The sequence below is a fragment of the Primulina huaijiensis genome, chromosome 2, assembly GCF_012295235.1.
Source record: "Primulina huaijiensis isolate GDHJ02 chromosome 2, ASM1229523v2, whole genome shotgun sequence".
NCBI lineage: Eukaryota > Viridiplantae > Streptophyta > Magnoliopsida > Lamiales > Gesneriaceae > Primulina > Primulina huaijiensis.
The window spans coordinates 27,253,417-27,266,889 of NC_133307.1; the positions used below are offsets into that span (position 1 = coordinate 27,253,417).

Genomic DNA, 13,473 nt, shown 5'->3' on the forward strand with positions numbered 1-13,473 from the left:
TACCAAAATGTAAATTTTTTTTAATGACTTTTGCTTTATTGTTATTATTATTAATAATGTAACGGCACCACAGCCCACACGTCAAAAGGTATCAATGCGTTATTACATTTTCGGAAAATAAATCTTCCAGTATAGTCTAGAAGATTGTGGCATATATTTGGTTTTAATTATTTTGTGAAAGAAATATTTTTTTTTTATTGTAGCCATGCATCATGTCATGTAATAATTTGTCGGGTTGCTGATATCAGATAAATTCTAATTATTTTAATGATATTTGAATTATGAAATATTAAAAGTTGAGCAGTATTAAACTAATACACATGATTTGTCCTAATTTGCATTCCTTGACTCAAATTAGACAAGAAAATGGTCGGCTAAGACAGCCTCATTAACTTTTCCATTACCCTTATTTCCTTAATCACTTGTTAATATGTTTATCCAGAAATACTAGTGTTCAAGAGTAAATTTTAGTTCAGCCAAAGTAGCTGAATCATGCCGCCTTCCAATACATCCAATCCAAAAGCAATTTGATTGCATTTTATTTCTATTTTGAAAATAAGTCGTACCCCAAAAAATGAACCAAATCATGACGTCTTCCTCTTCAAAATTGTTGCACCAATATCATTAAATCTTATTATTCGGTTTTGAATCCAAAAAGGGTTGTTCCAAGGTAGGATCAAGGAATCTCGTTATGATATTTTGAACACCGATAATAAGATTTAAGAAAAATTACATGTAAATTTTTTCATATTTTTCATTTGATGAAACTTACATGCTCATTTTCCCACAGGTTGTCTCTTGAAAATGCTCTAAATAATTTACTTTTTCCCATTATACTTTACTAACAAAAGAAAAAAACGATCTCTCCAATATGTATTACACCCCACTTCTTGATAGCCGCACGGCCTTTTTACTTGCTCCTCAAATTGGACTTCGATTTTTTCCACACCTGCAGTCTGAANCCCCCCCCCCCCCCCCCCCCACCCCCCAAAAAAAAAAAAACATCTAGTCCCCCATTGCTGGTAGTTGTGGTTGGGTACTAAATATTCAAAAAGAAGAAAACGGTGCTAAAATTAGCAGCACTGTATTCTCTGCTATTTGTTTTCATTGTGGTTTCATCAGATGCTCCCTACAGATTCTTCTCATGGAATGTAATTTATGACATTATTTATCCTCTCAACATCCCCCAACAGGTTTTTGTCCTAAATAAAGGAGAGATTTTTTTTTTTTCAAAAATTCCCTGTGAAATATAATTTTCTTTTTTTCGGTGATCCCTTGCTCTGGCCTTTATATATTTGTGGAAACAGCAACGTGAATAAGGATTTTCATTACAAGAACTTTTGTGTCAATTTCTCCGGAAAGAACTCAAAAAAGGAGGAATAAAATCCTAAAATTTAGAAAATGACCTCTAATCAGAGAATGGAGGAGCTGTGGAAGACGCTGTTGTAGTCGACGGCGACAGTAGACGGCCGACAAGCGCCGATGGTGTTGGAAAAGTTGAAAGCGCAGCAAGTTTTTAGGTTTGGAGAGATTATTGGAGCGATGGTTGAGGAATACTAGTGGAGAATTTAAAAATATTTAGGTTTTATTAGAGACCACTTTCATATTTCAGTCTCAAATTAGAGACAGACACAATACGTTGGTCTCAACTTAGAGACCTAAATAAAAATTCGGCCTCCAATTTGTGACTAAAATAAAAATCGAGCTATAAAAATAATATTAGAAACTACTCTCGGTCTCTAATTCGGTTACAAATCCCCGTTTCTTTTGTAGTGAAGGTACTGCGTTGGCTCAGTGGTTAACCCAGTGCACACCAAATGGAAGCCGTGCTTTGTTCCATCGTCATAAAAAACACTATCAAATATAACTAACTACACATATATAGGTCAAGATGTTACGTTCCATTGGCTTCTTCCTCGTCGATATCCTCCATAATCGTCTCTAATTCTGGTGTATTGGAGGCCTTTAAGGGATATATGACACAAGGTGGAGCTACTGTCATCCAAGAATTTAACTTTGAAGTAGTGTTCTTCGCCATTTTTTTCGGAAAAAAAGCAAGTATCTGAATAGACATGCATCAAGTAAGTAAGAGCAAGTAACGAATTGTTGGGATGAATTGAGGCTCTCTTTCCTCCTTACTCTTGGAAGAAAGAGAGATGAGAAAGTATTCGAAAAATGAATGCTAGCGAAATTTTATTGTCAATGAAAATTAGGGTTTTCAAATTGTATTGCATTTTTGAGAGAATGAGCAATTTATAGAGGGGGGTTGAATTTGGGAAGTGTGATGTAGAGTGAAATATGGGGTGTTTGATGAATTGAAAGGTACATATTTTGTTGTAAGTGGGCAAAATTTTGGAGTGGATGAAATGATCAAAGGAATGGAGGATATTTTTTTAACAAGGTTTACCACTTAAATGTTGGCATACAATTATGCAACAAAATCGAGGAGTTCAAGAAATTCACTCCCTCACGTCCGTTCAAAACATACACTTTCCACATGGATGTAACTTAATGCCGTGACACAATCTCCGGTTGCAAAAACAATCGAGTCGGTTCGTCAATTTTTTGAGTTGTTTTAATTTACGACATTTTATAAATTTATTAAAATTAAACAAACTCACGAACTTGAGATCATAAAGATGGATCATTAAATTCGAACAAATAAATAGAATCTGACACATGTAGTTGGATTTTCATCATATATATATATCGGACTCGAGCCAAGATTAATTTATTTTTTGGAAGTAGAGTTTCTTGAGAAAAAATTGAGCTTCAAAGCAAATGTTAGAAAGAAGTAGTACTAATTGCAGATTAATATTTGACCTGATTATATAAACATATGTGGTAATGAATTGATGACAATTCTATGGTTTCCATGTGTCAATTAGTTGGTCCAAAGATAAACTAATTGTTCGATTTGATTAGTTGTCAATATTATATTACTACACAAAAAGTATCACTTACAAGTTAATATTTTTGTCTAAAGACTAAATAATAATCATGTGTCAGATATCTTATGATGGATTTACCCACACTTGGACTTATTGATTATTACTTTGGATTTTATATGGTATTTTTGTTCTTTTATGTAGCTGAATCTTTTGTTTCTACCATATCTGCTAATATCAATTTAATGAATAGGTCTCCTGTGAGACGGTCTCACGAATCTTTATTTGTGAGACGGGTCAACCCTACCGATATTCACAATAAAAAATAATACTCTTAGCATAAGAAGTAATATTTTTTCATTGATTATCCAAATAAGAGACCTGTCTCACAAAATACGACCCGTGAGACCGTCTCACACAAATTTCTGCCCAATTCAATTCATATGTTAAATAGGAATAAATTCAAGGGTTGGAAGAAAAATCACAAGAATGGAGATTGGTGATGACGATGGATAAATATATAGGAAAATACAAAAAGTATAATTAATTAAACCAGTACACTAATATAGATAAATGATATATATTAACTCCGTTTACCAACAAACTTTTGTACTTACACACGCGCGCACGCGCGCGCGTAAGTTTGATCATCATGGTTTCGATTTTGTTTATCATGCAATTTTGCATGTTTCCAAACGTAGCCTTAGACCTAATCCAGTAACCAAAGACTGAATCTACACTATAGAGAAAATGAAGGCGAGTGAAGACAGTTGGATAACTCTTCTTCACTTTATCCCAAAGACTCGGCCAACCCCAGATAAAACCAAACCCTCTTCATTTGTTTTGGCATATTTATCTTATTCCCTCCGGTGTTTCTTAGAGATTGATCCAGAATCAATGGCGTGCATGAAGCTGCTGGGCTCTAAATCGGAAGCATTTCATCGCGATGGCCAAACATGGTAATCACAAAGAAAAAAAAATATTGCTGGAGTTGTATATCTTCTCTGTCTTATGTTTCTGTATTGATTGATGACATATGTCAAATTCAGGCATTGCACATCTGGTCTCCAAAGCGATGTTACGGTCGAAGTCGGGGAGATGTCCTTTCATCTTCACAAGGTGCGTGTGTATCTCTGAATTTTTAGTATTCTTGATTTTTACCAATTCAGTTTCTTTAATTTTTGTTGTGAAGTCTTGTATTGATATTTCATATCTTACAGTTTCCTCTGTTGTCGCGAAGTGCGCTACTCGAGAAGCTTATCGGAGAACTAACGAGTGCCGATAGTTCTACCTGTCTCTTTCAACTTACTCAGCTACCTGGAGGCGCTAAAGCTTTTGAGCTAGTAGCGAAATTTTGCTACGGTGTTAAAATAGAACTCACGTCGATGAATGTGGTGTCTCTCCGGTGTGCAGCCGAGTATCTTCAAATGAATGAAGAGTACGGGGATGGGAATCTCATTGCACAGACGGAGGCGTTTCTTGTCGAGGTTTTTGGCAGTTGGACCGACACGATAAACGCTCTTGAAACATGTGAAGAAGTTTTACCTCATGCAGAGGAGCTTCACATTGTATCGAGATGCATAAACTCGTTGGCGATGAAGGCTTGTGCAGATCCGAAGTTGTTCAATTGGCCAGCCGCTGGGTGTAGTGAGGCCGGGAAAGCGACAGGTACGGTATTGTGGAATGGGATATGTACTAGCACAAAGCCTCAGCCCATGAGTGATGATTGGTGGTACGAGGATGTTTCTTTTCTGAGTTTGCATCTTTATAAACGGTTGATCCAAGCTGTTGAAGCAGGAGGAATGAGGCCCGAAAATATAGCCGGAGCTATTGTGTTCTATGCGAAAAAATATGTTCCTCAGATGAACAGGCAATCGAGCTTCAAGAACTTGAACTCGGGCTCGACGATCTCTGTCCCTTCTGAGGCAGATCAAAGGACACTGCTTGAAGAGATAGTGGAGTTACTTCCAAATCAGAAAGGAGTCGTACATACTAGATTCCTTCTTAGGCTGCTCCACACAGCTATGGTCTTGCAATCGAGTCCATCTTGCCGAGAAAATCTGGAGAGAAGAGTAGGTTTGCAACTAGACCAAGCGGCACTCGAAGATCTATTGATACCGAATATGGGCTATTCCGTGGAAACCATGTATGATATGGACTGTTTTAGTAGGATTCTTGGTCATTTCATGTCAATGGAACAGGCTTCAGCTTCTGCTTCTCCATGTATTGTTGAAGAAAGTCAGATAATGGACGGGACTCATTCTTTGGCGTCGATTACGATGGTGGCTAATCTCGTGGATGCATATTTGGCCGATGTGGCACCAGATGTTAATTTGAAGCTCCAGAAGTTTCAATCCCTTGCTGCCGCAGTTCCTGATTATGCCAGACCGATTTCTGATGGTATTTATCGTGCCATCGACATATATCTTAAGGTAATATGTTTCTGCATCCCTTCTTTCAAGTTACAAATATTTGTTCCCTCTGTGTACAGTGTACTTACTAGATAAGTATAATGATCAGGCACATCCTTGGCTGACGGACTCAGAAAGAGAGCAAATCTGCCGACTGATGAATTGCCAAAAACTTTCATTGGAGGCTAGCACTCATGCTGCGCAAAATGAGAGGCTGCCCCTTCGAGTGATCGTTCAAGTCTTGTTCTTCGAACAACTGAGGTTAAGGACGTCAATTTCTGGCTGGTTCTTTGTTTCGGACAATCTTGAGAACTCTCAGAACCCAAGTTCTGTTGTCTCAGCATCCAAGAACGGCGGTTGCCACCAAAGGGTTGTCTCCCGCGGCAGAGTATCATGTGCGGAAGATATGAAGGAACGCATTTCTGATCTTGAGAAGGAGTGCCAAAGCATGCGGGAAGAGTTTCACAAGCTGGTTAGGGCAAAGAGAGGTTGGAGCTTTTTTTGCAAGAGAAGATCTCATCCATGCAATTCGAAGTCGTCCAAGCATTGCAGCATTAAGGCGGAACCACCATTTGTGAAGGAGGATCAGTATCATGCTAATAATCATGCCGAAAACAAGGGTCCAGGATGTTAACGTTTGAATGCTATCCGCCAAGTTTGTTTGTTCTTTCTTGTTTATCAGCGACATTATCAACACATATTTTGGTTTACCGAATTTTTCTCTCTCATAACTTTACTTCCCAATTTGTTTTCATTTGCTGCTAAATTTATCACAGCAAAATGTGGTTACTTTTCACTGTTACATTCATGTAGCTGTCATATCTACACACATCCAATGTCAATCGTGTTAAGAAACAATGATTATCTCCATCGTTCTATGCGGTTTATCTGGTCTAATCGATTCAAAATATAGTTATTCTACTGCTGTAATATGATGCTCATTCCTTTTAACTTAGTCTATGATTTTATAAAACATTCTTTGTTCATGCTGGAGAATTATGATAGAGTAGTTGACATTAAATGAGAACTGAATTACATAATGCATTTAGTAGGTACAGCATGGAAGTAAAGTTAAACATTGTGAAGGAATATTAGATAGGAAGACAGTCGAATTTCAGGATAGGAAGAATATGAAGAGTACTTCAAGTTAGCCCTCTTCTTGCTGCAAATCCATTCATTGTACCTGGGAATACAGTATTCGGGACTAGCCAAGCTGCTCCATATCCCCGCTCACTTTCGAAGTGAATCTTTCATGGCAAGGAATGTACTCTTAGAAACACCGGCGATGCAAATCTAAGCAATCAAGATGCGCGATTTTAGCTTGTGAATTTTTATGCCTCATTTCAGAGGGAACCTCAAAGTGACTATATTTCATTATATTCCATCCATATCCCAATTCCATTCATTTAATACCAGTTTGGTGTCATTGACATAAAGATGTAGTTTTTAGTCTATCTCTTTCTATTTCTTTTCTATATATGGAAAGTTGAAAAATCATCACAAACCTCTCTTATTTCTTTTCTATTGCAATTTCTGGACCAATCAATCGAATATTGATTCATACGAGGTTATTTCATTCAAGATTTTACTCCTACGCGAACGACATGGAATTCCTTTTGTTATGTTTTCCGAATGAATGCATCAAATAGCCTTTTCAAAAGAATTATATATGACCATGAAGGTTCCGTGGGAATCAATTGAACATGAATACGATAAATTCCATATATATGTGCAATATCTTTAAATATTATGATGTTCAATTTAGTGTGTGGAATGGAACTTGGAACCAATTCAGTGTACCTTGACAAACATATTATACGAGGTTGCATTTCAACTAGAAGATTCAGACTTTCTTCTAATTGATTTACCCAAACAAACTAATGGATTTTTAATAATTACTGATACCTTAGTTTTAAATGCATAAATCCAAATGCAACTTATGTACTTCAATTAAGAAATATCAGTTTTACATTATTATAAAATATTAATCATAAAACAAAAAACTATCCTAAAAATACACTAACCATGAGTTTCCATCTTTCCGTTATTTTTTTCCCTTTAGGTTTTAATTTATAGCATAACATGAAAATAATGGAAATATGTGACGAAAAAAGTATATCAAATATTGTACAAGTTCTGCCTATGATCAGTACATTACACATATTTAAGAAATAACAATTAAATTAATTAGTAACTCTAGTGTAAACGAACCGAGCATGTCTGTGAGCTTTTCGAGTCGGCTCGAAAAAGTCCGACGGAGGTGTTTCTTGTCAAAGTTTTTGGCAATTGTACCGACACGTTAAATGCTCTTGGAACCTGTGAAGAAGTTTTGCCTCATGCAGAGGAGCTTCACATGGTATGGAGATGCATAAACTCATTGGCGATGAAGGTTGTCTGGGTCCGAAGTCGGTGTGTCAGGTAGCTGATTCGAGGTAGCTAGCCTCCTCAAGAAATGGAGAAGAAGAGACTCAAAAATTTAGAGCGAGTTTCAGAGAAGTTCTTATTACTTTAACCGAATGAATACCATTTCAATCAAGTTCCCTTCCTTTTTTACATCCTATACAAAAAACTAACTAAAGTGCTGGTGTAACCGTTGGATTTTCTTGGAATGGCTTGTTTTTCTCCCTTTTTGTGCTCCTCCAGATGTGTTTATTCCCTTTTTTCTTCTCTTCATAACACGGTGTAATGAATGGAGAGCAATGGTTACAGTTTTACGGAATAGGATATGTACTATTACATATCTCAGGCCGAGATCTTTCAACAAGCTGTTGAAGCAGGAGGAATGAGGCCAGAAAATATAGCTGAAGCACTTGTGTTCTATGCGAGGAAATTTTCTCTTTAGATGAACAGATAATCGAGCTTCATAGAATACTTCTTGAAGAGAGTAGATTTTCAGAACTTCAAGTTTTGTCCCATAAAACATTGCAGCCTGTTTTATGTTTTTAAAAGATCTTTTGCACGGAGATGAATGAACTTTGTCTATGGTTAACAGTTCTGATCAAACGAAAATCCCCCACATGAATGAAATTAATGCATGAATGCTCGTGATGCATAAGAAAGAGTATATACGAAAAATTATCACATCAGGAGAGGTGGCTTTTGGCTTTGAACCTTCCCTAGTGGAATACAATCAGATTTACTAGGCCACGAAGTGAACGTGATGTCTTGAACTTCTTGGCGGTTCATGTAAACCCAGACAACTGTACCCACATGATAACCTTTCTTCCATTTCCATTTTGTTTTATCGGTTGTGTCCGTTTTGGCCATGGAACACATCTTGGCTTCATACGTGTTTCATCGAGGCGGCCCGTCCTCACACGTACATAGGTGATCTCCTTGTAAAAGGGTATCCTACTTACCCCGCTTTTGCAAGCTACGGAATCATTAAAAGTACAATACTTAACCTCACTACCTTTGTAGGCAACTTCACTCATCGTCTTAGGAATGAGGAGTGATTCCTCAAGTTCTCATAATTTAGTTGTCCCATTGAACCAAGATCTTGGGATCTCCAATCAACAATGTTGGGTTGCCATTATGAAAACTTTATTTGGTAGGTTTTAAAACCATTCCTCTTGACAGACAGTACATTTGATCTCTATTTAATGCTTTTGTAAGCGGATCCGCTAAGTTATCCTTTGATTTAATATAATCAACAGATATAACTCCATTAGAGATCAACTGTCGCACAGTATTATGTCTTCGACGAATATGTCGAGACTTGCCATTGTACATACTGTTTTGTGCCCTTGCAATTGCTGACTGACTGTCGCAATGTATCATGATTGCTGGCACTGGACTTGTCCAACACGGAATGTCCTCTAGAAAGTTGCGAAGCCACTCAGCTTCTTCTGCAGCTTTATCTAGCGCTATGAACTCCGATTCCATAGTAGATCTAGCAATGCAAGTTTGTTTCGATGACCTCCAAGAGACTGCTCCCCCACCAATGCTAAATACATAGCCGCTGGTGGATTTGGAGTCATTGGTGTCAGAAATCCAATTTGCATCACAGTATCCTTCAAGTACTGCGGGATACCTTGTGTAATTTAGTCCATATTCTGAGGTGTGCTTTAAATATCTAAGCACCCTTGTCAATGCCTTCCAATGTGCATCACTAGGATTACTTGTAAACCGACTTAACTTGTTAACCGCACAAGCGATGTCCGGTCTAGTACAATTAGTGATGTACATAAGGCTTCCAATAATTCTGGAGTATTCCAATTGGGAAACTGGTTCTCCACGATTCTTTGCCAAATGGACATTTACGTCCAAAGGCGTTTTTACTGGGGTAGAGTCATAAGCGTTAAACTTCTTCAACACTGTTTCTACATAATGAGACTGAGATAGGACTATTGCTTCTGGAGTTCTAAAGATTTTAATCCCTAGAATTACATCAGCAATACCCATATCTTTCATATCAAAATGTTTTGTCAACATTTTCTTTGTACCCTTAATCAACTCTTGGTTGTTCCCCATTATTAGCATGTCATCCACATATAGACATACTATCACATAAGATTCTCGAGTGCCTTTAATGTAAACACATTTGTCACACTCAATAATCTTAAATCCATTTGACAATACTACCTTGTCAAATTTTTCGTGCCATTGCTTGGGCGCTTGTTTAAGTCCGTATAGTGACTTAATTAAACGACAAACTTTTCTTTCTTGTCCTTTAACTATGAAGCCTTCAGGTTGCTCCATATATATTTCTTCTTCAAGTTCACCATTTAAGAATGCCGTTTTGACATCCATTAGATGTATATCAAGGTTATGCAATGCTGCAATAGCAATGAGCACACGAATGGATGTTATTCTTGAAACTGGTGAATACGTGTCGAAGAAATCATGTCCTTCTTTTTGTCTATAGCCTTTGGCCACAAGCCTGGCTTTGTATTTTTCAATACTTCCATCAACTCTCATTTTCTTTTTCAATATCCATTTACATCCCAATGGCTTGGTACCTGGTGGAAGATCCATTAATTCCCAAATATGGTTTTGCAATATGGAATCCATTTCAGAGTTGATGGCTTCTTTCCAATAGGGAGCTTCAGGGCTAGTCAGAGCATCTTGTATGTCCTTTGGTTCATTCTCCAACATAAAAGTATGGAAGTCTGGACCAAAGGACTTTGAGATTCTAGCCCTTTTGCTTCTTCTTTGCTCTTGCTCTTTTGAAGAACTTTCCAATGGTGTAGCATTTTCATTTATAGTTGGATCATGTGTAGGTACTTGACTTTCATGTTCCATATCAAGTTTTCGCTTGCTAGAACCATTTTCTTTCCTCTCTTTACAAGGAAATATATTTTCAAAAAATACTGCATTTCTTGACTCAATTGTCATGCCCGTATTCATTTCTGCATTTTCAGATTTGTGCACTATAAACCTATAGGCACTACTATTATGTGCATACCCGATGAATATGCAGTCGACCGTCTTTGGTCCAATTCGCTCTTGTTTAGGCTTTGGTATTTCAACCTTAGCTAGACACCCCCACACTTTAAGGTACTTGTAGGAAGGTTTATGACCTTTCCACAATTCGTAAGGTGACTTGTCATTTTTCTTGTGGGGTATCTTGTTCAGGATGTAATTAGCCGATAGTATTGCTTCCCCCCACAAGTTTTGGGGTAGTCTTGAACTTATTAACATAGCATTCATCATATCTTTTAGAGTTCGATTCTTTCTTTCGGCAATGCCATTCGATTGTGGTGAATAAGGTGCAGTAGTTTCATGAATTATACCCACAGATGTGCAGAATTCATCAAACGGTGCTCCGTATTCACCCCCTCTATCGCTTCGAACCCTCTTTATTTGTTTGCCTAGTTGATTCTCAACTTCGGTCTTATAACATTTGAATGCTTCAAGAGCTTCATCTTTCGACCTCAAAAGATATACGTAACAGTACCTTGTATTATCATCAATGAATGTCACGTAGTATCTTTTCCCTCCTCTAGTTTGTACAAACTTTAAATCACCAAGATCGGTGTGTATTAGTTCTAGAGGAGTTGTACATCTTTCAATCGAGTGGTAAGGCGCTTTGGTCATTTTTGCTTCAACACATATTTCGCATTTTTGTGTTGGATCGACGTTGTGTTTAGGCAATAATTCAAGTTTCATTAAACGTTGCAAGGTATTAAAATTTACGTGTCCTAAACGAACATGCCATAAATGAGAACACTCAAGCAAGTAAATAGAACTTTTTCCTTTATTACTTTCAACAACATTTTGGCGTATAGCCATTACATTCAACTTGAAAAGGTTCTCATCGAGATATCCTTTTCCAATAAAATGACCACTCTTTGTCAATACAACCTTGTTAGACTCAAATACTAGTCTAAACCCGTGTTTGACCAACAGAGACCCCGACACGAGGTTCTTTCTTATGTCTGGTACATGAAGTGCATCAACAAGGGTTACTTCCAAACCCGATGTCATCTTCAATACCACATTTCCGGTGCCCACCACCTCAGACGTAGCGGAGTTCCCCATGTATAGTTTTCTCCCGGTCGATGGAGTGTATGTGGAGAACATCCCCTTGTTGGAGCAAATGTGTCGAGTTGCTCCGGTATCAACCCACCACTCATTGGAGTTTTCAACCAAATTTGCTTCCAAAATAACTGCAGACAAATCAAGTTGAGAAAAATCAAATGGTACCGACCTTTCTTGAACAACGTTGGCTTGAGGATTTCCCTTCTTTGGCTTCCTACAATCCTTAGCCATGTGATTCGGTTTTCCACAGTTATAACAAGTGCCTTTGAACTTCTTCTTATTTGGTGGTTGTTGGCCTTGTTGTGGTTGCTTCTCAAACTTCCTCTTCTTTCCTTGGAAACTCGATTCAACAATGTTCACCCTTGCTGCCATCTTACTTGTCTTGGCCTCGGTGCTCTTGTTGTCTTCTTCTATCCTCAATCTCACAATGAGATCCTCCAATCCCATCTCCTTCCTTTTGTGTTTCAAATAGTTCTTGAAATCCTTCCACCACGGAGGGAGTTTCTCGATCAATGCAGCAACTTGGAAGGACTCGCTTAAACTCATTCCTTCCGCATGAATCTCGTGCAAGATAAGTTGTAATTCTTGCACTTGACTCATTACGGACTTTGAATCCACCATCTTGAAGTCCAAAAATCTCCCAACTATGAACTTCTTCAAGCCTGCATCCTCCGTTCTGTATTTCTTATCAAGCATGTCCCAAAGTTCCTTGGCGGTCTTGACTTGACAATACACATTGTACAATGCATTGTCAAGTCCATTGAGGATGTAGTTTTTGCAAAGAAAATCCCTTTGGTTCCATACATCCAAAGCGGCCCTCATGTTGGTGTCCGTCTCGTTTTCAGCAACGGTGGGAGGATCCTCCTTCAAGAACCTTGACAAACTCAAGGTTGTGAGATAGAAGAGCATCATTTGTTGCCATCTTTTGAAATCTGCACCAGAAAACTTTTCTGGTTTCTCTCCTTGTGCAATGGTTGGATGTTGTGTTGTAGATGATGAAGCCATTGAAAATTCTTCTTGCAAATGATCAAAAAACTACATTCTTCTTAAGATTGTTGTTTGGGGTATTCAAATATGAGAGGAAAACAAGAAGAAAACAATGAAAATGGTTTTGTAGAGGCAAGTGTTGAACACTTTCTCCTTAAGAAGAATTTGCCCTCACAATGTGCTAGAGTTTGTGGCAATCTTCTCCCAAAATACAACTACAACACTTGAATAATGAGCACTCAAATATTCAAATTCTATCACAAGGAAATGAATAAAACTCTCTCTTTTAGAAGAAGGAAGAAGAAGATTCAAAATGATGTAATGTATGTTTGATTTTCAAAATATCAAATATTTAATGTTTTCCAAATGAAGAGACATGATCTTTCATTCATGGGGATGTCCCTTGGCCATGGTAACTGATCACAATCATCAAACAATGCCAAGGAAATGAAAAAATATCAGAAAAATCGAAGGGACACGAAAAACAGGGAGCGCCCGCGCGCGCCTGCCTGCGGCAGCGCTCGGCAGGCGCGCGCACCTGCCACTGGCAAGCGCGCGCACCTGCGCGCAGACGCGCGCGCAGGTGCGCGCCTGCCAGTGTTCACGACCGAATTTTTTTTTTTTTTCTGATTTTCGTCCCTTACATGTTCCGACTACTCGTTTGAGTTTCTTTCAACATTTGATGAACTCGTTTCGAGTTTAAT

General features: G+C 38.0%; 1 protein-coding gene across 1 annotated transcript; it reads left to right on the top strand.

Annotated features, from left to right (window-relative positions):
* The first annotated feature begins 3,719 nt into the window (after nt 1–3,719).
* LOC140971185 (BTB/POZ domain-containing protein At5g03250-like) lies at nt 3,720–6,015 on the top strand. The gene is made up of 4 exons (XM_073433302.1): nt 3,720–3,847; nt 3,938–4,007; nt 4,109–5,320; nt 5,409–6,015. The coding sequence occupies exons 1-4, from the start codon at nt 3,786–3,788 to the stop codon at nt 5,931–5,933; spliced, it is 1,869 nt and encodes a 622-aa protein (XP_073289403.1). The 5' UTR covers nt 3,720–3,785; the 3' UTR covers nt 5,934–6,015.
* Nucleotides 6,016–13,473: the final 7,458 nt, after the last annotated feature.

Bases quoted from the DNA above. Each gene is read 5' to 3' on its own strand.
- LOC140971185 (XM_073433302.1), top strand. From the start codon at position 3,786: ATGGCGTGCATGAAGCTGCTGGGCTCTAAATCGGAAGCATTTCATCGC. The intron at 3,848-3,937 runs GTAATCACAAAG...TGTCAAATTCAG, and splicing joins CATCGCGATGGCCAAACATG to GCATTGCACATCTGGTCTCC. The intron at 5,321-5,408 runs GTAATATGTTTC...TATAATGATCAG, and splicing joins CCATCGACATATATCTTAAG to GCACATCCTTGGCTGACGGA.